We start from the raw sequence: 23,181 nt of genomic DNA on the forward strand, positions 1-23,181 counted from the left end.
TTCTGGCGTGGGGAGGGGGCGGTGGGAGGACACAGAGGCTGGGCGGGAGTATTGGGGGACTGGGAAGGAAGAGCCCCCAACATGGAGGGCAGGTCTGGGGAGTGGAGGCCTGGGACCCTTGGTTCCAGCCGGCACGACCTGGCGTCTCAGTTTCCTGAGGGCTCACGGAGCAGGTGCCAGGGAGAAACACTGCGGCTCCCCATGACCAGGCCGTGGTCATGACCTCTAGGCACACTAGTGAGCTGTGACCACTGGGCCCGGAAGCCTCTCCAGCCACAATCCAAGGTGCTGAAAACTCAGAAACCAACTCTTGATTCCCCAGGGAGACCCGGCCCCCACAGCGCCTGGGCACCAGCGTCCTCCAGCGCGGGTCAGCAGAGGTAGCCTGTGTCCTCTCTGGTGCTCTGTGAAGGGGGTGGGGGTCTGTCTGGGCCCAGAGGGCCAGATATTGGGAACTCCAGCCCCACCTGACAGAGGGGGCTGCCCACGTCGCTTCTGCTGGGGACAGAGGGGTGCGAAGGCGGTTGTGGGACATGCCTCCTGGCCCATTAACCTCCTCACCCAGCCCATGGCTCCCCAGACGCCAAGTCTCCTCCTGTCATGGAAATCAAGGTGACTCTTTCTGGACTTGGTCTCAAGCAAATATTTATTAACTGCCTGCTGTGTGCGCAGCCCTGGCTGAGCCGGAAAAGCAAGAAGCGGCTCCGAGGCTCTGGCCGCTTCTGGGGAAACCATGGCCGGACACGTTAAATAGCAATAATAGTGGTCACGAGACGCTCAGTGGTTAACGGCCAAATGCACAGGAGACAGCGGGCTCCGTGAGCCGAGGGGGGCCGTCCGGAGGGCCCAGGAGCCTTCATGGGTCATTAGCTTGCTTAATGGCCTTGCAATAGGCAGCTCTCACCAGCTTCCCTGCTACATGCCCTGGAGGAGGGCAGAGGTCACAGAGGTGCTCTGGCTCCTTCTCTGCACAGCTGGCACTGTCCGCACCCCCCTCCGCCAGGGGGCCGCAGGATGCAGGGTCAAGGAGCAGGGGATGAACTGAGTCTCCCTTGTGTGGGCACAAAGGCAGCCTCAGGGCCTGGGCCCCAGCTGGGGACCAGCTGCAGGCTCAGGGCTGGCCTGCGTGCCCGGCATCGGGGGAACCGGGGGTGAGCCAAAGGCCTGGTTTTCCTCAGGACCCGCGGATGTGCCAGCTGCTTGCCCCTGCCCCACCGGAGCCCCAGCAACAGGGTCAGGGGGCGGTGGGCGAGGAGGGGCAGGTAGGCACTCCCGGGTCCACTTGATCATGGTCTCCGGTGAGCGGTAGAGGAAGATGAGCTTGGCGAAGAGCTGCTGCTCCAGCTCCAGCTCGCCCAGCTCACGCACCAGGAAGATGTCGGTGCAGAGCCGGTACACACGGTCCACGTTGGGCAGCTCTTCGTACATGATGGAGCGGGAGATGCCCAGGAACTGCTCCCGGATCATCTTGGCCGCCACCATCACCACCGACACATACAGCCCGACGATGCTGGGAAGGAGGCTAGGGGTCAGTACCATCCCGGCATGCCCCAGGCTCGTACAAGGGCTGGCCACCAACCTCTGGTGTGCGGGTCTGGGCTCCTGGCTCCCATGTGAGCCCGGAGCGGAGTAAACATCACCTTGCAGATAGCAGTGAGGGTCAGGAGGATGGAAATCTCTTTTGGGGGAAGGGGTACCAAGGGTGGGCAGAATTCTCAGCTTCCTGCTGGGAGCCAACAGCTTCTCCAGAGCCTGGCAAGTAGGTGGGGGGTGGGGAGCTCTCAATTCCGGGCAATCACTAGCAGCTGATCACCATCTTTGCCTTTCTAGGGTGTGGGCTCCCCACCCAGGACACTTTTGGGGAGGACAAAGGGCCCAGTGGTTCTGAATAGCCTGAGGCACAAGGGCTGTTCCTTACCCATATCCTGCCAGGAAGCCCAGGCTCTGGGGGCTGACTTTGTCACTGCAGACGAGCAGCTCCAGGTCCTGGCTACAGCCCTGACCCTGGTTACAGTTTGGCCTCCATTCCTGGACCACCCACCACTCGGCCTCCGCAGCCTTGAGCCCTTGTAGCCGCACCGTGATGTTGCGGAAGAAGGCCAGCTGGTCCACGTCCTTGGGCCTCTGGGAGTGGGCTGCGGGAGAGGGCCGTGGTCAATAGTGCCCTGGGAGAGGGACTCCAACTCAGATCCCTGGGACTGAGGTAAGAGCCCATCCAGAAGGGCCAGTGAGTGTCAACAGAGGTGGCGATAAGACGAGGGCTGAGGTGTGAGGCTCCAGATGTCAGCAGGCCAGGGAAGGACAGGACGTTCAGGGGTGCAACTGATCGTCACCTGCTTTTAGGTAAACAAGGAGGGCCCTAAAATGGCCCAGATCTCAGTCTCAACACCTGCTCACCCCAGGACCATAGAGCCGTGGGGACCCCCATCCACTCTGCTCCCTGTGGCCTTGGCTCCAGTAAGCCAGTGTCCTACAGGCCAACAGCATGACCTCGCATACCAGTCTGTGGAGTTTGTGCTGCACGTGAGGTCCCCGCTGGCCACACCCTCTCCTTCAGCACAGTTGTGAGGTGGGTTGTCAGTGGATGCAGAGTTAAAAACAGCCCTTCCAAATGTACCTGCCTGCCTCCCATCCCAGGTCACCAAAACCCACTGACTCCCCTACACCCACCGCATCCTCAGCTACGTCACTTCACCTGTCTATGCCACCAAGAATGAGTTCTAAGAAGGGAATGAAGCAGGATGAAATCACTTCTACGTGGGGAGTAGTGATGGGTGTTGAGCCAGCTCAGAAACTCCACCCACCTCACTGCGGCAGTAAACTACTCCAATGCCACCACGGGGGGGGGCTAGTTGGCCCCCGTCATCCAGAAAACTGCCCCTGTCCTACTATAGGCAATGCAGCCTCTACTCAGGGCCTAAAGGCACCTGTCCTTCCTACCCTGCTAAGGGCCCCCCACCTGTAAGCCCCCCCAGCCAACTACCAGCAGCGCTTTAATGGCCCAGCCTTTGCTCTCTGCCTGGAAGGATGCTACTAGTGCATGCTGGCGCAGCCCCTAAAAGTGCTGGGGCCCCCACATGAGCACATCTGTGACCCCAGCTGCCCCTCCCCCCATGCATGTTTGTTGAATTTGGATTGGCTGAGTGATTCTCTGCTCTGAGCCTTCCCTGTTCAGACTGTGTTCCCTGGTGAATTGATGTTCTGCGTTTTTGTTTGTTTGTTTGTTCTTTAACAAAAGGTTGTTTTGGTTTGAGATTCAGCAAAAACACATGCTGCATTCAGCTTCCTCTCCATTCAGGATTCAGTAAATTAGTTGTTTTTCAGTCTGCTTCAAGTCCTTGCCTCAAATGAGCCTCCAACAAGATAATGCATTTAAAAGCCCTTGGAAAAGTACCAGGCCCTACGCACATGAGATATTGTCATCATGCGAGCGGCTGGCTGAGCCCCGCACCCAAGCCAGGCTCTACTCCTGGAGAACTAGCCCCGGCAGAAGTCCTTGCACATGGCCCATGGATAGGGCTTCGGAGGGTGAGGGGTTGCCTTCATGCCCCACCCTGCTGCTGTGGGTTCCCAAAGCCCAGGACGTCCCTCCCCACTGACAGCTCAGTCCCAGCCTTCCCCCAGAAGAAGGGAGGAGGGGGACAGGGATGTGCGAGCAGAATCCAGGCAAGCCAGTGCCCCTCAATGAATGGAAAGGATCTTTACCGACATTCAGCTGGCGGGCAATCTTTGCTTCTGTCCCTGCTGTAGTCCTGAGTACTTTGGGGATCAGTCCACGGAGCATTCTTCAGACAGGAAAACAAAAACAAACCCCCCAAAGTTGAAAAGCTCAGAGGTTTTAGCCTCGCCATTACATGAGGTGGTCTCCAGCTGCAACTAGGCCACAACTACGCATTCCTACTGGCCGTGTGGGACACTCCACGTGGCTCACCCCTTCCGCCCCGCCGCCTCAGCAGGTTTCTGCCGACTCCGTAAGCAGAGCTCTCTTTAACTCTTTTCTTCCAAGAGTTTGGTGCTTGCCCCAGTGCAATGACGGTCTGACGGCAGCCTCCTCATCCAATGAGACTAGCCCCCCCCCCCCGCATGCCACCCCGCCTCGGCCGTGCCGCGAGGGCCCGGAGGGCACTTACACAGGCTCCGTCCGGGCGTGGGTCAGCATCTGCACCAGATGGTCGCGCGTCTCCTTGTCTGTGTAATGCACTGTGCGGTCGCCCGAGGCTTCCACGTTCTCGACCAGGGACACGTTCCTGAAGGGCAGAGGAAAGTCAGAGCAGACATCCCGGGAAACAAGCTTGGCCGCGGGGGGCCCTGTGGGCCCAGCTTCCCTGCCCACGGCCCGCCGTGCCCACCCGGCCCCAGGGCGCGCTGCGTGGCCTTGCCTACGATCTCAGGGTCGCTCGGGCCCGAGGCTGGAGGACAGGGTGGCCAAGGCGAACCTGCCGTCGGGGGAGGCAGAAGCGCTTCGCCAGGGCGCACCCGCCCCTGGCCTCGGCCCCGGCCCCAACCCCACCCGGACCTCGCCGGCCGGGCAGCGCCGCACGTGGGCGCCGCGCCGGAAGGGGCGGCCTCTGGGGCCTCGGCCCCGCCTCTTCCGGTCCTCGCAGAGGCTGCCGGGAAGGCCTCGGGCCCGACGTGCGACGCGCGACGGCGGCTGGTGACGTCCCTCGGGCGCGGGGCCGCGGCTGTGACGACCCGGGCGCCGCGCCTCATGGCGGCCGAGCGCCGAGCTCGAGGATCCGGACAGGAGGCTGGAGGGCCCCGGGGGGCCCGGCCTTGCCCCGCGGAGAGGTGCAGCGCGGGCCGGCGGCCGCTCCCGCTCGGTAAGGACCCGGCCTCGGGGCGCTGCGGGACGCGGAAGTGACGCCCGCTCCCCTGGACGCCGGGGGGCTGGGGTGCGGGGGGGAGGGGAGAGCGTTGGGGGGGCACCCCGGGGGCAGAGGTCCTGGGGCGCGGGGCTCGACTGGGAAGGAAGGAAGGGGGTGGGCAGGGCCGAGCCCGGAAGGTTGCAGCCGCCGGGGGTTGCCCAGACCAGAGCCGGGCACTTCCACCGTGAAGGGCCGCGGTTGGCACCGCCGGCCTCCGTCGTGGCGCACGCTGCCCGCCCGCGCGCCCTCTCTGCTCGCTCGGGAGGATTCGGAGCCCAGTGGGCCCGAGGCTGTGAGGGAGGGCCCGGGGGACCACAGCCTGTGGCCCTAAAAGCCAAGCCCCACGAGGCGACGCCGCACTCCCGCCTCCTGGCCTCTCCCCCGGGGCGCTTATGCCGTGGCCGCGCGGCTCTGCCACCTCCTGACGGTGTGCCCGCGCCCCGAGCTTCCACCCGGCCCCTTCTTGGGCACAGCGGAGACATGGCTCTGGAGTTCAGCGTCCAGGAGGTTATGAGGGGCTGTGAGGGTCAGAACAGCGTGAGTGGTCATGGGAAACCCAGCTCGCAAGTAGAAACTCTTAACAAATGTGAAAAAAAAAAGCCCAACTGTTTGCAGATACTGGCGAGTCCCCGCACACTCTACACGCTGCAAGGGCTGAGCCTTGAAAGGAGGCATGAGCGGTGCGTGGTCATGTGATTCTCTCAGGTGATTGAGGACGCCCGAGTGCTTAGTGCAGGGGCACCGGAATCTAACAGAAAGCCACAGTCTTGCCGGCTGAAATGTGAAAGAATGAAGTTCAGGCTCTTGAGCACATAGGAAATCATGGTGGCGGGGAGCGGGGCCTGCAGGGAAAGCACCAAGTGTGTTTGACATCCCCTGAATTGTCACCTTTCCTCTGTTTCCCACCATAATGGAGTGGAATGGACTGGATTTACCCCACTGCCTTAAACAAATAAGAAAATAAGACAGCTATGAATAAAGCAATGGTTTTCAGACACTGACAGGCGGCAGCACAGAAGAGTGATTCCTGAGAGAAAGGAGGCCAGTATGGTGGGCCCTCCAGCTGCCCCAGCTCACTGCCTGAGAGGGTTCAGGCTGCGGAACAGGAAGGAGGAAACCGATGAGAGCCTGGTGGTGTTCCTGAGTTGAAGGAACAAAGCTGAGGACCCAGGAAGGCCAAGGCAACTGGAGTGTGCAGCACACAGAACTTCCCAGACAGAAACAAATCCAAAGACCTGCACAGGAGTTCCTTGTCTTCCTGGGGAGTGCTGCTAAGCACAGGCATGTGGGTACTCTGCCCAGGCTGAAGCAGAGGGTGCAGTGAGTACCACACAGCACTGGGCAGGTCCATTCTCAGAGGCAAGGACCTCGGTGCTGAACTACTGTACACACCACATTCACATCCACACTGACCTGGAGAGAATGTGCCTTGGGCATATGCTAACAGCATAGCCCAAACTTGGGAGACTCAACTGGCAGAGGAACCACTGCCTATAAGAGGGAAAGCACTGGCAGTGTGATCCAACTGGGTAGACTGACTGTTAAAACAGAAGGACAGTGGAGGTGGGGAGTGGAGAAGGGGAGAGATGAAGAAACGAGGGGGGATTACTAGAGGGAAGGATGGGAGAGAAGTAGAGGAGGAGAAAGAAGAAGTAAAACTTTGTCAGCATATTTTAGGAGGATCCAGTCTTTTCACATAATCACAACAAACAAAAATGTCCACGATAAATAACCAACATCATTTGGCAACCAAAAACCAGAAAAATCTGACCAAATCTTGAAGGAGAAGGCATTCTAAAGATGCCAACTCTGAGACGATCCAGATGTTAGAATTGTCAGACAACAGACTCTTACAACAGCTGTTCTAATTATCCTTCATGAGGTAAAGCTGAACAATCTTGAAATGAATGGAAAAGTAGAAGTCTTGGCAAAGAAAGCTAAGCTCTAACAAAGAATTGCTAACTACAGTGTGGTATATGGGATTGGGTTTTGGAATAGACAGAAGGGTCTTAGTATGAAGATAGGTGAAATCTGAATAAAGCCTGGATTTTAGTTAATGGTAATGACTAGTGTTGGCTTCTTAACTTGATAAACATACCATGGTACCTGGTTATGTAAAACATTACCATGGGGAGGGCCTCCCCAGTGGCGCAGCTGTTGAGCGCTGGGCTGCAAAGCTGCCCACAGCCTCTGCAGCGCCAGTTCAATCCCTGGCTACCAGTGAGGGTCCCACATGGCACGCAAACCTCTCCTGCCGTGCTCGCTGCTCCCCTCAGCAGTGTATTTCGTCATTCTGCCTGTTCTACTCTCTGCTCTGGCTCTGGTGAATTCTCTCACCCTCCCGTGCCTCTGACTGTACCCAGTGCTTGTATAAATAAATAAATAAATCTGCAAAAAATAAATAAAATAAAATAAAATAAAATAAAAAACATTACCATGGGGAAAACTACGTATGTGAACTGCTCCATATTTTTGCAAACTTTCCATAAATTGTTACAAAGTTTCATTAAAAAGAATCTAGCGAAACTTAAGACTGAGCAAGAGTATCTGAAATTAAAATTTCACTGTATAGATTAGTGAAATTCTTAGTCTATACAGTGTATTCCTTGAAAATACATCAGTAGAAATTAGAGTATCTGAAAAACTAAGAGAAAACAAACAATTTTTAAAAATGACCACCTCCGCAACTTGTTAAACAATATTAGAAGGTCTAGTACTCTTAACCATGGCAGTCCCTAAAAACAGATTAGTGTGGAGAAAAAGTTTAGACAATTTATTGTGAAATGATTTGCATACAAAAAGCTATAGCTGTTTAATTGTTAAATTACAGATTTTTGTAAGTTCTGAATTATAAAGTAGAGATAATTGATGTGTTTGGAGATAAGTGTACACTTGTCATACCATCGTTGCTATCAACGCCTTAGCCATTACCACCAAAAGTTTCCCTGATCCGTTTGTTTTTCTCTCCCTTTGTGGTAAGAGTACTTGGCCTGAGATCTGCCCATGGAGACTTTCAAGTACCCAATCCCGTGTACTTAGTCATACATAGATCCTACATTTTGCTGTGGATCTCCAGAACTTCTTTTGAATGATTCAAACATTCATTGTACTCGACAGAATCCCCAAAATTTTTGAAATAATAATTCTGAATCTTCCCAAATATGTCAAGAGACTTGACTTACAAGTTTAAAAGCTTACAGTACTCCAAACAGGATAAACGGAGAGAAAACCACACCAAGACTTGAATTGCTGAAAACCAAAGATAAAAAAAGTATTAAAAGCGGCCAGAAAAAATTACACCTAACAAGGAAGGAAACAATAAAGACTTTTTTCATCAGAAACAATGATGGTCAGAGGCAGGGAAACATTTGTAAATATTCTCCAAAAGAATTGTCAACTCAGAATTCTAAATGGAGCAAAGATATTTTTTAAGAATGAAGGCAAAATAAAGACATATTCAGAGGAAGAAAATTAAAAGAATGCCTCACCAGCCGACCTGCTCTAAAATATAATAAGATGGTTTTCAAACAAAAGGGAAATGTTAGCAGAATAAAACTTGCACCATCAGGAATGAAGAACAATAGAAAAAGGTAAATAGCTGGACAAATCAGTGGAATATTTTCTTAAATATGTATAACTTTAAAAATGAAACTTGATAACATTGTTGGAGGTAGATTTAATGCATATGACAATTATAGCAGAGAAGGTGACATAGAGAAGGTAAAGAATTTTATTATAATAAGGCTTCTATGTTTCACATGCAGTGGTAACATTAAACCAAACAGATTGTGAAAGATTAGGTATGTGTGATCCCTAAAGCAACTAAAAAGTAACAAAGAGATAGAGCCCCAAAGCCAGTAGACAAAGGAAAAATCATAAAATGGTAGACCTAAATTAAGCTGTAGCAATAATTGCATTAAATTTGAATGGTCTAAATACAGTAATTAAAAACAGATGTTGCTACATTGTATTAAAAGAAAAATAGGACTCAATTAGATGCTGTCTATAAGAAAAGCACCTAGAAGAGACGAGCAAGTTGGCCTGCAAGCCAAATACAGTGCGTGAACTATTGTAAAGAATGGTTTTTATGTATTTTTGAGGATTGTGAAAAAAGAAGAAACAAAGACTATGCATTCCTGAAAAAATTAAAAGTAGAATTACCATATGATCCAGCAATTCTGTTTCCTGGAATATACCCCCAAAGACTTGAAATCAGGGTCTCAAAGCTGTATTTGTATACCCATGAGCATAGCACCATTATTCACAACATGTGGAAGCAACCCTGCCATCCAGCAGTGATGAACAGACAAGATAAGCAAAATGTGGTATAGTCATGCAATGGGATGTCATTCAACTTTAAAAAGGAAGGAAATTCTGATACATACTACAACATGGATGAATCTGGAGGACATTATGCTAAGTGAAATGAGTTAATCACAACAAGATAGACAAATACCTCATGATTCCACATGTAGAGATACCTAAAGTAGTCAAGTCATAAGAGATAGAAAGTAAAATGGCACTTGCTAGATACTGGTGGAAAGGAGAGAATAGGGAGCTAGTATTTAACGGGAACATTTTCAGTTTTACAGATGAGTTCTGGAGATGGCTGGTGGTAATGGCATCATAATATGAATGTATTTGATACTACTGAGCAGTCACTCAGTGATTAGATGGCAAATTTATTTGATGTTTGTGTATTTTACGACAAAAAAGAATGGGGGGGGGGTAAGAATGCACATTATAATCCCTGGATCAAATACTAAAAACAGTTTTAGTTGCTGCATATTTTAAATCAAAATGGAATATTGAAAGTACTAAAAATTTTCTGTTACTCTTAAGTGAAGGTAAAAAATGAAAAATGAGCAAGACATTCAAAAATTAATAACAAAACAGACTTAAACTTCACCTTATCAATCACTATATAAAAATACAAATTAAGCATTCCAATTAAAAGGTAAATGTTGCCAATTAGATTTAAAAATGCAAAACTCAACTACATATAATCTACCAGAAACAGTTAAGCCATCAAGACATGGGTTAAAAATAAAAGGATTGGAAAAATATACCACAGAAACAGTAAACACTCTTAAGTTTGTATGGTTATAGTAACATTACACAAAGTAGACTACAGGGGAAAAATTATCAGATATTAGAAAGGAACATTTCCTAATGATAATGAAAACATCTTACAATCCATCAGGAAAACATAGTAACCATAAATACATTTACTACTGAAGTTTCAAAAGGCCTGCAATAAAATCTTGCTGGAAGCAAAGGGATGGGAAAATCCACCATCATAAATGACTTTTAACACTTCCTTTCTGCAAAATTAGACCAAGTTTATAAATATATAAAGGTTTCAACGTCATTATGAACCACCTAGTGACGTTTATAAAATACCACAGCCATCAACTGCAGAATGTTTATTTTTTATCTAAACACAGAAAATGCATCAAGAAAGACCTGAAATGTCTCAGTAAATTTCAAATGATTGAAAACTTATAGAGGACCTTTTTACTGTGAATGTGCTGGAATTAAGTTAGAAATCAATAAGGAAGACATATAGAGAAGTTCACAATTATTTGGAAATTAAGCAACATGTGTTTCAATACTACACGGGCCAAAGGTGAAATCACAAAGAAAATTTAAACAAATTTAAATTTGTAAGCAGTTGAATCAGTGCTTAGAGGGATGTTTGTAGATTATAATTTGATTTGGAAAAGAGAGTTTAAAATCAGTGATATCATTTACCATTTAAGAAACCAGCAAAAGAAGAGCAGACAGAATCAAGATAGAAGTAGAAACCAGTGGGGAAAAGAACAACCCATAGAGGAGAGGAGGCAGGGACTCCTCAGCACCCGCGTCATGCCCCACTGGTTACAAAGCCTGTTGTTAGGGATCAAGAATACAAACTTCCTGTCCCAGCTTGAGCTCCAGGCATTGTTCTTTCTATTGTCTCCCTGTGTTTTTTCCTCTCACCTTGATAGTTTTCATGCGCTGATGTAATGATCCACATTCAGTTACAGGTTCAAGGGGGACCCTCTGCAGATGTCTGTTGTCACCATGGTCAGCTTTTTCTTCTCTCCTGCTCCGACTCACATCTCCACATCTTGTCCTTCCTAAACCCCAAACTGCCCAACTCAAGGAGACCATGGACTCTCTATTCCCACTCCCTGTGCTTAGCCCTTTAAAATCCAGCCACAAAAAGAAAAAGGAAATGGAAAACAAATGGGATATATAAAACATACGGCCAGATTATTTAAACTCAACTTATCAGTTATATTAAATGGAAGTAGTCTGGATGCATCAGTTAAGCGAGATTATAATATTAAATATAAATAATACCTGATGTAAGAAACCCACTTCAGATGTGTAAGAGTAAAAAGATGGAAAAAAGAGAATACACCAAAAGAACACTGTAGCTGCTACATTAAATAAGAAAAAGTGAATGTAAGAGCCAAGGAATATTACGGGATGAAGAGAACTGTTGCACAGTAACTAAAGGGACAATTCATTAAGAGGAAATAATTGTACTATATTAAAAAAATACACACAAGTAGCAGTAAGTCAGTAAAGATATAGAATGCTTAAACAATTCTACCAGTAACAGCAGCAGGATATATATTCTTTTCATGGGTAGATGAAACATTCATCCGGAAATATTGTAGGCCATAAAGTAACTCTCAATAAATTTTAAAGGAACAGCTTAGACAAATTTTTTTTTTTTTTGGTGGGACCCTCGCCTGTGGCCGGGGATCGAACTGGTGCTGCAGAGGCTGCAGGCAGCCTCGCAGCTCAGCGCTTAACCGCTGCACCACCAGGGGAGGCCTAGACAAATAATCTTTAACCACAAAGAATTAAAAATCAGTGCCAAAATATCTGGAAAATTACAAGCATTTGAAAGTAAAGGAGTATACTTTTAAATAATCCATGGATTAAACAAGAACTCAATTAGAAAAGATAAAATATTTGAGCTGGGTACAATAAAAATATAACTAAAAAATTTGTAGGATGCAGCTAGCTAATGATTAAAGGGAAATCTCAAGCATTAGTTGCTTATATTAGAAAAGTAAGAAAAAACTTGAATGAAATACATGTTACCGTAACAATCCAAAATAGGAAAGGTAAGTTAAACCTAAGGTCCAGGAGAACATTGAAAAGCAATACAGCAAAATCAGTATGAGCAGGCTTATTTCTTGTGGACATCAATAGAATTGAAAATATCTTGTCAAATTGATAAAGGTGAAAAAGATATAAATTACCAACATCAGAATTAGAGTCCACCATTAACGATTCTCTAGGTATTAAAGGGAAATAAATGTTACGGACATTTTGTCAAATTCAACAGATAAAATGGACAATTCCTTAAAAGACATAGATTACTAAATCTCATTCACTATGAATAAGAATAGTCCTATAACTGAAAGAAATTGAATTCAACTTTGAAACCTCATGAAGACAACTCCAAATCCAAATGACTTTGCTGGTGAATTCTACCAAACATTTAAGGAAGAAATAATACCATTTACATGCAGACCTTGCCAGAAAATAAAAGAAAGTGCACTTCCGAAATCATATCAGGAAGCCAGCACTGCTCTGAGGCCAAAACTAGGCAAAAGTATTATTGGAACAGAATACCACAGAACAGTCTCTCTCATAAGCATAGACGCAAAATTCCTCAATAAAGTTTTGCAAATTGAATCCAATTTTTAATATATCTCATGACAAAGGGAGGTTTATCCTGGGAACTCAGGCAGGTCTAATGTTAGAAAATAAATCAGTGTAATTCATCTCTACATATCATAGTAGAAAAACATTGATCTTCTCAACAGGTGCAGGAAAGCCTTTGACAAAATTCAATATCCATTCACAATAAAAACTCAGTGAACTGGGAATAGAAGGGAAGCAACTGCAGAAATCTTCAGCTGACATCATAATTTATGATAAAGGATGGATGCTTGCTTCTTATGATTAAGACCAAGCCAAGGATGTTCAGTATCACCGTCCTTATTTAACACGGTACTGGAAGTTGTAACTACTGTAATAATTCAAGGGAAAAAAAATCACACAGATGGAAAGAATGAAAGAACTATTTGCAGATGACACGATTATCTACATGTAAAATCCAAAGGCATGTACAAAAAAACAACTAGTGGGAATGATTTCAGCTATGTCTCAAAATACACGATCAGCATGCAGAAATCAATCATGTTTATAGATACTAAAAATGAACATGTAGAAACCAAAATTTAAAACATAGCGCTCAACTTCTGGTTTCCAGTCTGCCATGTTAGACACTGCAAGTTGCCACTCTGACCTAAAACCGAAGCCAAGATGAGCAACTTGAGAAGCCACAAGGCTTCTTAGGTACATCAGAGGAGTGAGGTCACAGGGCAAACCATGGCCCCCTATATAAGGGCTACCAACAAGCAAATACAGAGACACAATTTGCCAGAGCTGAAACCCAGAAAGCACATCATAGATAGATGAAGTGCCAGCCTCTGTACTGAACCAGTATTGAGGCAGAGAAAACTGAACCGCGAGCGGCGAGTTGTGGGAGACTCACTGTGGACAAGTCTTAGAGATTAAAAAAAAAAAACAACAACAACAAACAAACTCCAAGGGGACCCAGTCACGAAGAACCTCTGCACTTTCATGACTTTCACCTTTAGAGGTCAACCGCAGTTCCTACCCCACGCGTCACTTTGCGCCCCGGGCACAGAAAGGGGAAAAGGAGCTGCTTGGAAATAACATCTGTTCCTAACCAGCCCCCTTCAGAGTTACTGCTCAGCCAGACACTAACCTACTGGGTCTTACCAGAAACCTGCTTGACCTGGGGAAGGTAAATGCCCAGCTCCTTCCAGTTCTCACCTTCCGCCTGGGAGAAAGGAAATACTCAAGTTCCCTTTAGCTTTCCAGGTGGAAGAAGAGGATGGCCGGCCACAGCAGTCGCCGGTTCCCGTTTCAGGAGTGATGTGAAGTGAGAAGCACATGTCGAGTGTGCTTCATAGACCAGAGGCGTGGTCCACAAGAAGGAAGAATTGACAAGTTGAATTTCAATAAAATAACGTTTTCTGCTCTGTGAAAGGCAGTGTCGCGCATGAAAGGACAGACCACAGACTGGGAGAAAGTGAATGCAAAGGGCATAACTGATAAAAGACTGTTCGCCACACCAGCCATGCTACAGCCAGACAATGGAATATTAATTCGCTGCTAAAAGCAAGTACGTTTCTAAACCTTGAAGACATATGGCAGGAACTTCAGTACATATTACTAAGTAAAAGAGAGTCCATCTGAAAAGGCTACATGCATTGTACAAATGAGTGCATATTCTGTCATTTCTTGTATAAGAAATTCAGTATTTACCAATGTGTGCAAGTCTGTTTACACGTGTATGCCTTTGTTATACTATGATTGCATAGTCTCTGGTTATTGAATATGAAGTTCAGTTTTATAAATGAGTGCATATCCTATGATTATGTTTGTATGAAGTTCAGTTGTATAAATAGTGCATTAACTGTAATGCTCCAGCTTTCCAAATGAGTGAATTTTCTATGAATAATTGTATATGAGGTTTCTTATACAAAGAACATATATTCTGTATGTGTATGATATTTGTACAAATGACTGCATATTTTGTGAAAGTCAGTTGTACAAATGAGTGTATGTGTTAATGTGTGTCTGTATCAGTTATACAAATAATTTCATATTATATGATTATGTTTGTGTGACATACTTAACAGAAAGACCATGAATGGAATTTAGTGTACAAATGAATGCATAGTCTATAATTATATGTGTATAGAGTATATGAAGTTACACAGATTATTGCATCCACATATTGATTACATGCATGTGAACTTAAGTTGTACCAATCGTTTCATTCTGTCATTTCTAGTGTGTGAAATTCTGTTTGAAAAATGGCTATCCTATGATTGTGTATGAAATTCAGTTGTACAAATGAAATACAGTATAAGATTATATGTCTGAAATTCAGTTGTACATGAGTGTGCGTGATAAGATGATATGAATGCACAATTCAGTTTACAAATGAGGACATGACAGCATCGTCTACCATTGTGTTGTATGAGTTTCAGTTGCACATGCGAGTACATATACTATCATTAGGTGTCCATGAAATTCAGTGGTACAGATGAGTGCATATCTCTGATACGTGTATGAGAAATTCATCTGTGAAAATGACCACATACCTGTCATTACCTACATCTGAAGTTCATTTATAAAAATGAATGCATCCTCTATGGTGACCTGTAGATGAACTATGGTTGTAAAAGCACTCCATATATTACAATTGCCTGTGTATGAAATTCAACTACAAATGAGTGCATGCTCTGTGGTACCTGGGTGAGGTTCGCTTTTACAAATGAGTGCATAGTGTGTGATTAGGTGTATATGAAGTTCAGTTGTAGAAAGGAGTGCAGAGTCTGTGTGTGTTTTGGTGTTTTACAAAGGATATCATGCCATATGATTATATATATGTGAAGTCCAATTGTAAAAATAAGTGTATAGTCTGATTACTTGCATAAAAATTCAATTTTATAAGTGATTGTACAAACTGTGATGCTGTGTATGAAATTCAGTTGTATACCTAGGTACGTATTCTGTGACTGTGTGAAATTCAGTTCTACAAACGAGGGCATACTGCATGATTATATGATGACATTGCACATTAATTGCGTTTGAATTACTTGAGCTCACATGTAGTGAGAGTTGATTTATTACTGATTTAGAACAGTGGTTTTAATGTGCATGAGCTGGCAGGGTGTTAGGAAATTGTACTCTCTTCTGTAATGTTACTGTCATTAAATTTTTCCCCGACAAAAAAAGTACCAAAAACACATACGTAGCTGTTCAACCTATAGTGAGTACCATGATAGCCTCATATACGCTTTAATAGTCCATATTTGTTTCCCAGCGAATGGGAAATTTGTTTCCCAGCGAATGTGTTGTGTGCGCATATGTGTACACTGGCACGCAGGTGTTTCCCGTGCATACGCTCTTCTCAGTGTTTCACAGTTACACTTTGATGAAATTAAAAACAAAAATTCTAAAAATGTAACCATAGTGAAAGGCTGGCAAACAGTGCATAAATTCAAAATATAAATTGTTTTTTAAAAGGGAGAAGCGAAAGGCGAGCAGAAGACACGCAGGAGGGGACAGGAGGACGGACACAGCGCCTGGCGCCTCGCGGTCCTCATCCAAGGTCAGTCTCTCTCGTTACTTTTGAAACCTGGGCTCAGAGCTTTGCAATGTCTGCCGGAAGCTCCCACAACCAGCCGGGGAGTTGGGGCCGGGCTGTGGGCTTGACTGGCCCCAGTTACCTCTGAATGGTCCAGGAGGTGGTGATGTGGATAGTGGTGGCGTTGGTCAGCTCCTTGACCATGGCTTCCCTGTTGGCGGGGCTGATTCCCCAAAGCAGACTGGCGTGACTTTTGATCTTGATGAGAACGATGTCCTCGGGCCTGTAGTCTGCTAGGAACTGCATGGCGGACTGGGATGTACGAGAAAAAGGGGCTTGTGTCAGTACGGACCGGGGCCTCGCGTGATGCCGCTCGCTTTCCTCTCTGTGCCCTTGTGGCAGCGGTTTGCCTGCCCTTTCCTATTTTAGTGCCGTTCCATTTTGACAGCTGTGCCTTTATAAAGTTTGTGTCCGGGAGAGGCCTAAGAAAAGGAAGTACACAAATGAGCGGTGGCTGCCGGGAGCCTCTCTGGGCTTGGGAGACACTCACAGGGTGGAGGGCGTATTGCTGGGTCAGCTGGTCGTAGTCCGCGTCGGAGAAGGGGGCCAGGTTCTGGTCCTGGGAACTCATAGTGAACAGGGTCTGGAAGTAAGGCAGGGCATGCTCAGGAAGCTGGCGATGCTCGCGATGGAGGCAGAGGGGCCAGGGGCCACTGCATGGCCCTCGAGACTTCTGTTCTCTTTGGGGGGCATGTTGGAAGTGAGCGCACAAACTGGAGCAAGCTGAGACTTGGAGGGAGACTCAGATCTCTTTAGGGGCTGGCAGTGGGGGAGATGGTGGGAAAGAGGATGTTTGGGGGGAGGGACAGCAAGAATAAAGGCCCAGTGGCTGGTGTAAGCCCCGTATATTCGCATCTGGGGCACAGGTGTCCAGCTGGGAAGCAGGTGCTGGCAGCTGCCCTCCCCCCCGCCCAGCATGGGCACCCGGCCCCCCTACTCCAGCCACCTCGTAACCGTTGATGGCGATCTTGATAGACACGTCCAGGGGCTGGTTGGTCACTCCGCCTACTGTCTTCAGCAGGGACATGAAAACCAGAGGGAACCACATGAGGAAGACCAGGGCAAATGTGATGACGCCCCCGACTCCGTATTTCACAACCTTCTTCTTCTTCCGCCCAGGAGGCTGTGGGTATTTCTGCATTTGAAGAACACACTGGTCAGGGCCACACTGGGGGTCCGGGTTGGCAGATGACCCTTCCAGTTTGGGGGAAGGTTGCCAATTCTGGGACTGTCTGGTACCCAAAGCACTGGGATTCAGTGCTGAGATTCAGATCCACGTCCAACCCGCTGCTGACTAGCTGCGCGGTGGCGGGCACAGAGCCACCCCGAGCGGCCTGGCCCCGGGAACACAGGAGTAGCAGCGAACAGTATCGGGTGGGTGTGAACACCCACAGAGTTAGCATAAGGTCTGCCCTCTCGCTGGGGACTGGGACAAGCTCCAGTGCCCAGAAGAGCTCGCTCCAGGGTGTGCCATCACAGGAGCACCTGAGCCCCGGGCAGAATGGGAAGTGCCTTGCTCTGAGGAATAGGGAGAGGCCAGGAAAGCTGCCATCTGCAAGTCCCCTGAGAGGCAGGAGCCGTGGTGTGCCTACCTTCGCAGACTCCTGCCAGCATTTCATGATGAAGACGTTGGCATATATGTCCTCCAGGCATATCCAGTTGGACAGGCTCAGGGCAGTGTCAGTCCACACCCAGCCTATGACAGCCCTCAGCTCCAGGAGGAAGGGGATGAAGCGGAACCTGAGTGCGGAGAGGACCCCCAGGAGGCTGGAGGGCACCGTGCCACCCGTGGCCCAGCCCATCCAACCTGCCCCTGTAACTGCGTCTCCCTCGTGCCTTTCCTCCCACCCTGTCCACCCCATCACCTCACCCCGCTCCTTCCCCTCGCACCCCGCTTCACCCCCGCCCACCTCAGCCTTCCTATCTGTTCATCCTTTCAGCAAGTAACCCTAACCCCGCTGGCCCCGCGCTGGGCATTTAGGACAAGCAGCGAGCGTGCGCGTGCTGGCTGGAGGGCGCTGCCAGCGGGTGGAACAGCCATGGGTAGTGGTGAGCACCGTGCGGGAGGCGAGCTGGGAAGGGGCAGGAACACTTGAGCTTGCGGGCTGGGGAAAGCCTTGATGCCGAGACCCGAAGAATGGGGTGGCGGCAGCTCTGTGGGTGGGGGTGGGCAGCGTGGGGTCCCTCCGGGACAGCAGTCCCAGGTGGGAAGGTGAAAAGCTGGACATGCTTCTGAGTTGAGGGACTGGAGGTTCCACGGAGAGAAAGGATGGAGGGGTCAGACCTTGGGGTCTCAGCCACGGCGCTGCCTGCATTTTACCAAGTGGCAATTCAGTCCATGCCCCAAAGCCCAGAGCCCCGGCTCACCTACCCCAGAGCAGGGGCACCTGTCCTGGATCCCCATCAGCCCCTAACACGGGGAAGGCATATTGGGGGCAAAGAGGAAAAGGCCTTCTCCGAGTTACACATTTGCTGGGTGACATTGAAGAACAGGTGCACAAGGCACATGTGAGATAGGGCCAGCCCCGCGCGTGGGCCCAGGGCCTTCCCAGGGGAGGGCCCATGGGAGAGACCCCATTCCTCCCAGCGTGGGCCCCGGATTTGTTCTGCACAGGCCGTGGGAGACCCTGGAGGGCCCCAGCCAGATGCATCTGAAGTGGGAGCTCCACTCACCCTGTGAACAAGAGGAGGCTGATGAGGTTGAAGTTTTTGGCCAGGAAGTTGCCAAGGATCTGGCCTGGGTAGCCGCACTTGATCTGGTAGGCGGACAGGCCAAAATAGATGCATTTCACCAGGTACCAGATCTGAGCCACAAGGTTGAAATTAAATCTCCTGCAAATGCCCAGAAAAGCTGGTAATACTGTTGTCATGGGGCCACCAGGTCCCCACCCCGGACATGTGCGAGGAGCCCACACTGTGTCCAGCCTCTCGGGACCCTTCAGAGCCCAGAGGAAACCCAGCATGGTCGCCGGGAATTGTCAGCTGGAGGAGAAAGGAAGAAAAAAATGAAACTCCCTTTCCCCAAGAGATTTGATGTGGGGGCACCTGCACGCCCTTTGCTTTCCTGAGAAAGGCGAGTTTTCATCCCCCCAGCTGTTCTTGCCAAAGGAGCCACATCTGCAGCGGCAGGTGCGGGGGCCGCCCCATTGGGCTGGCTGCAGATTTACTGTTAAGATAATCCGTGAATCTTCTTCCTGGGGCCAGTGGAGATGATCTCGTCACAGAGACCTCGGAAGCCCTTGACGTAAGGAGAAATGCGCCCCAGCAAGTTTGCTGCAGATCTCTCTCTGAGAGGAATTTAGGAAACCCCGTATGGGGAGGTTTCCTGTTCCTGCCGCTCTGACTCAGGCTGCCCGCAGGTGGACGCCACCTGGCCCTAAACCGCCTCCCCCGGCATTTACAACACTGTTTGCCAGCCCCAAACCCAGCCCCTCAGGCACAGCTTGGCGCAGAGGCTTGGCCCCGTGCTCCTCAGGCGCCACGAGCGCTGCCCAGGCAGGTGGGGTTCTCCTGCTTCGGGAACAGAGACAGGAGGGCCGCCAGGCCGCACAGTACCTCTCGGTGATGCCCGGCAGGATGAAGAAGAGCCAGAAGTGGATGCCCACGACCAGCGCCACCTGGAACACGCACTTCCCGAACAGCGTCTTGCGCAGGTAGAGCGCCCGGTCCACGATCATGGTGCCGAACTGGAGCAGCACCATCGACAGGAAGGCTTCGGGCACCTTGTCCTCTGAGAGGGACTCAGCCAAGTCCGCACCTGAGGATTTCTGGGGTTGGGGGGGGAGGCAGAGAGGCCCTTAGGGAAGAGGCGTCACGGGTGCACAATGTGCTGCCCTGGGGCGCTTCCCTGTCCCGCTCCTCTGGTCACCACCAGAGCTTCAGAACAGGTCCCCTGCCTGCCCTCCGTCTTGGGGGCCCTCTGCTTCCAGCCTGAGCTGGGGCACCCCCTCCAGTTCCTCTTGACCTGCAAGGAGGTCTCCCTTACCCACTGACTGCTCTTCTGTGCACCCCTTTCTCCTTTGCCTGCCCTTCCGGCCTTGTAACATCTGGCTCCAGGAAGTCATCCCGACCTTTCCTACTCGCCCCCAAGCAGAGTGTCTTCTCTCATGCACCCCAGGGCACCGACTGGCCTCATGGCCCTGGGACGTGGACATCCCCCACCTTTGACCGTGGCCTGGATCTTCTGGATGTGTGTCCTGTTTCCTCAGTTGAGGCCTCATTTGACCCTTCCGTGAGCCCCAGGACTGAGCAAGACACTGGAGGGGACTCTCTGCCCCTGCTGAGCACGGGCCGGTGCCGAGGGTGCTGCGGGGCATCTGCTCTCTGCCTCCAGCCACTCTTTGGCAAATGTGTGGCCAAGAGAGGTGGGCACCCTGGACAGACGCCGTGGCAGCTGCTGGGCTCTGAGGAAGCCCACGCGGTCAGCTCAGTGACGGGCCTGGGCCTTGCAACCATTTGTACTCGCTTTCACCTTAATTAGTGGGAGCTTTTCAGAGCGGCAATAAAACGACAACATAGCAACTTGGACAGGGCACGGGAGGCAAAAGCCATTTCAGTAATGGAGTCAGTGGAATTGCTCTTCTGAAAAAAACAGAGAGAGACCGCTCTGCGCTATTAAAGCCGAGGGCAAAGCTATCCTGTCATCTGCCGGCTTGTTAAGGACAGCGGAGGCTGTCACGGGAAAAGTGCGGCTCTGGGCAGGGGTTCCAAGAAAACCAGAGTGCTGAGCTCGCAGTCTGGGGAGAAGCGCGGGGTACAGGCGTGCTGGCTTACCCCAAAGGACCCGTACCCACAGAGGATGATGGCAAAGTTGAGCGCCTCCACCAGAAACGTGATGGCGTACACGTCACACGTGGAGGTGACCTGGGGGTGAGTGAGGTGGTAGAAGAACTGGCGGATGGGGCGGTAGATCTGGAGGGCCCTGCGGTGGGGGGGAGAGGATGCTGTGGGCTACTTCGGGGTTGCACCAGACCCCGGTGTCGACCCAGGCATCGGCTGGAAGACTCTGGGAAGAAGTCGGGGCACCTCGTTGGCTGGGCAGGTGGGGAAGCCGAAGATGACACATGGGCTCGTTTTCCCAAAACCTGTGTTTGCCACGAGTGCGGAGGGCAGTGCTGGGTGTGCAGGGGGCAACCTCCCACACGCTCCTCACCACACCACACCACACCACACCACAGGGAGCGTCCCCTGGGCAGGCCTCACCACTCCGCCCCCAGCCCTCTCTTCAGATAGCACAAGAGCGTGGTGGTGGGACGGCCTGGCTTCAGGCCTTCGGTTCGACACTGTGGAGGTGCTCTGTTTCTCCCAGCGTCGGCTTCCTCACCTGCCGCGTGGGGCTGAGGAGCCCAGGCCCAGGGAGGAGGGTGCAGAGCTGCCCTGGGACAGCGTGCCGCGCGCCCGTCTGACTGGAACACAGGCCTCACGCCTGCGGCTGTGCGTGGGGGTGGCGGGCGGAGAGGCAGGAGAAGGAAGGAAGGATGAGGCATCCAGAGACGCTTGAGGAAGGAAGGAGGGAGCACAGGAAGGTGGCAGGAGGGTGGGCGGTAGCTCCAAAGATGGCTGCATGGGGGCATGATTGGACAGGCGGGCAAAGGAGAACCACAGTGAGACATGGCGAGGGCCGGGGCACAGCACGGTGACCACAGTCCCACAGACGGGCCAGCGGCAGAGGAGGCGGCGCTCTTGGTAACGGCAGGCCCAGGTCTGGGATCTGACTCCCAGGGGGCCGCCTGGCTCCATGGAAGTGGTCTCCATGCCAGCTCTGTCTGTGACAAGGGGCTGACTGCCACCTCTGTGCACTGTCTTGGCCTCAGTGCCCCACTGCTTCTGAGCGAGCGTCCCCGATCACCTGCTGATGGCCAGCTTCCTGGCTTTCTCCAGCAGCTTCTTCAGCATCTTTCTGGTGAATTTCTTCCGTATGACTCGCAACTTCCTGCGGAAGCTGTGTCCCTTCTTGGGTCCTGGGTCTTTGGGACCCCCTGGCAAGGCACAGTGATACAGATGCTCCCCTAGACCTTTTCTTCCAGAAGCTGTTTGGGTTCGGACCACCTGCCCCCACCCTGGACCCGGAGTGAGGGAGAGAAACCCGGGAGGTTTCTGCCTGCATTTGGGCAAAGACCTGAGGGCAAGTGTTCTGCCTTCCCTGACCCAAGGGGCCGGAGGACGTGTGCATGCGGAGCGGAGAAGGTGTGTGGTGGGGCCTGGCAGTATGACCACGAGACCCTCTCGCAGCCCAGGAGCTTGGGGACCCATGGCCGCATGGCCCAGACTTTGTAGCGGAGTGAGACTAATGGGGGCTCCTTCTTGGCTCTCGGCTGCCTACCTCTACTTCCTGCTCCTCGCCAGCCCTTCCAGAAGGCCCATCGGTGGCCTGCGCGCTCCTGGGAGGAGAGGTCCAGCTTGGCCGCTCTCTGGGGGAAGCTGCTGCCTGGAGCCCCTCGACTGGCTTTTCTCCCCTTCCTCCTGCTCTTTTTCTTCCCCTTGCTTTTGGGCTGCTGCTTAGATGGCTGATGGTCCCATAGCCCTATGCCCTGAGGGGTGAGGCCAGCGTGAGGCGTTACCGCTTGCACACCCTGGGCCCCAAGGCCTGCAGGACGGGTGGGGAGGGGGCAGCACAGAGGAATCAGCTGAGAGCCAGGAGAGAGGTTGATGTGGGGGCCATTCCCAAACCAGAGGGAACTCTGGGCCAAGGCGGGGGCCCGTGAACAGGGCATTTGTGCAGGATCACCTTCACTCCTAATCTCAAGGTTGTCCAGGCCATCCTGGGACCTGACTTTTTGTGAGAAAGTGCCTGGGAGGGTGCCTGGACTCGGGCTGGCCGGAGGGCTGGGAAGAGCCAGGGAACAACCGGGTAGGGAGGAAGGAGCGCCCAGCCAGCGAGGACACTTCCCGAAGCTGTTTCTAGAAAAGGAGGACACACAACTGTCCGTGAAACGGCAGTGGACAAACTGTCCTCTGAGCCTTCTCACTCACTGTCCAGTCTGGCCTGCCCTGGGGAGGAAGCGGGAGATGGTGGTGGGGAGCTGGAGAGAGAGGTTCCCAGAAAAGGGGGTG

General features: G+C 50.7%; 1 protein-coding gene across 1 annotated transcript in view; it reads right to left on the bottom strand.

Annotated features, from left to right (window-relative positions):
- Nucleotides 1-627: 627 nt before the first annotated feature.
- Nucleotides 628-23,181, bottom strand: part of LOC119237703 (piezo-type mechanosensitive ion channel component 2-like) — a 54,707-nt gene continuing 32,153 nt past the window's right edge. The window contains exons 28-41 of the mRNA XM_037501652.2: nt 22,451-22,658; nt 21,977-22,106; nt 20,902-21,049; nt 19,684-19,895; nt 18,802-18,960; nt 17,721-17,868; nt 17,066-17,263; nt 16,619-16,750; nt 16,211-16,380; nt 4,437-4,727; nt 4,131-4,247; nt 3,706-3,785; nt 1,919-2,135; nt 628-1,510 (exon numbers count right to left, since the gene is read on the bottom strand). Of these exons, the coding sequence (XP_037357549.2) occupies nt 1,075-1,510; nt 1,919-2,135; nt 3,706-3,785; nt 4,131-4,247; nt 4,437-4,727; nt 16,211-16,380; nt 16,619-16,750; nt 17,066-17,263; nt 17,721-17,868; nt 18,802-18,960; nt 19,684-19,895; nt 20,902-21,049; nt 21,977-22,106; nt 22,451-22,658 (2,646 nt within the window). The 3' untranslated portion in view covers nt 628-1,074. The remainder of the gene's footprint in view (nt 1,511-1,918; nt 2,136-3,705; nt 3,786-4,130; nt 4,248-4,436; nt 4,728-16,210; nt 16,381-16,618; nt 16,751-17,065; nt 17,264-17,720; nt 17,869-18,801; nt 18,961-19,683; nt 19,896-20,901; nt 21,050-21,976; nt 22,107-22,450; nt 22,659-23,181) is intronic.

The sequence above is a fragment of the Talpa occidentalis genome, unplaced genomic scaffold (genome assembly GCF_014898055.3).
Source record: "Talpa occidentalis isolate TD23 unplaced genomic scaffold, MPIMG_talOcc4v2.1 talOcc4.10, whole genome shotgun sequence".
Lineage (NCBI taxonomy): Eukaryota > Metazoa > Chordata > Mammalia > Eulipotyphla > Talpidae > Talpa > Talpa occidentalis.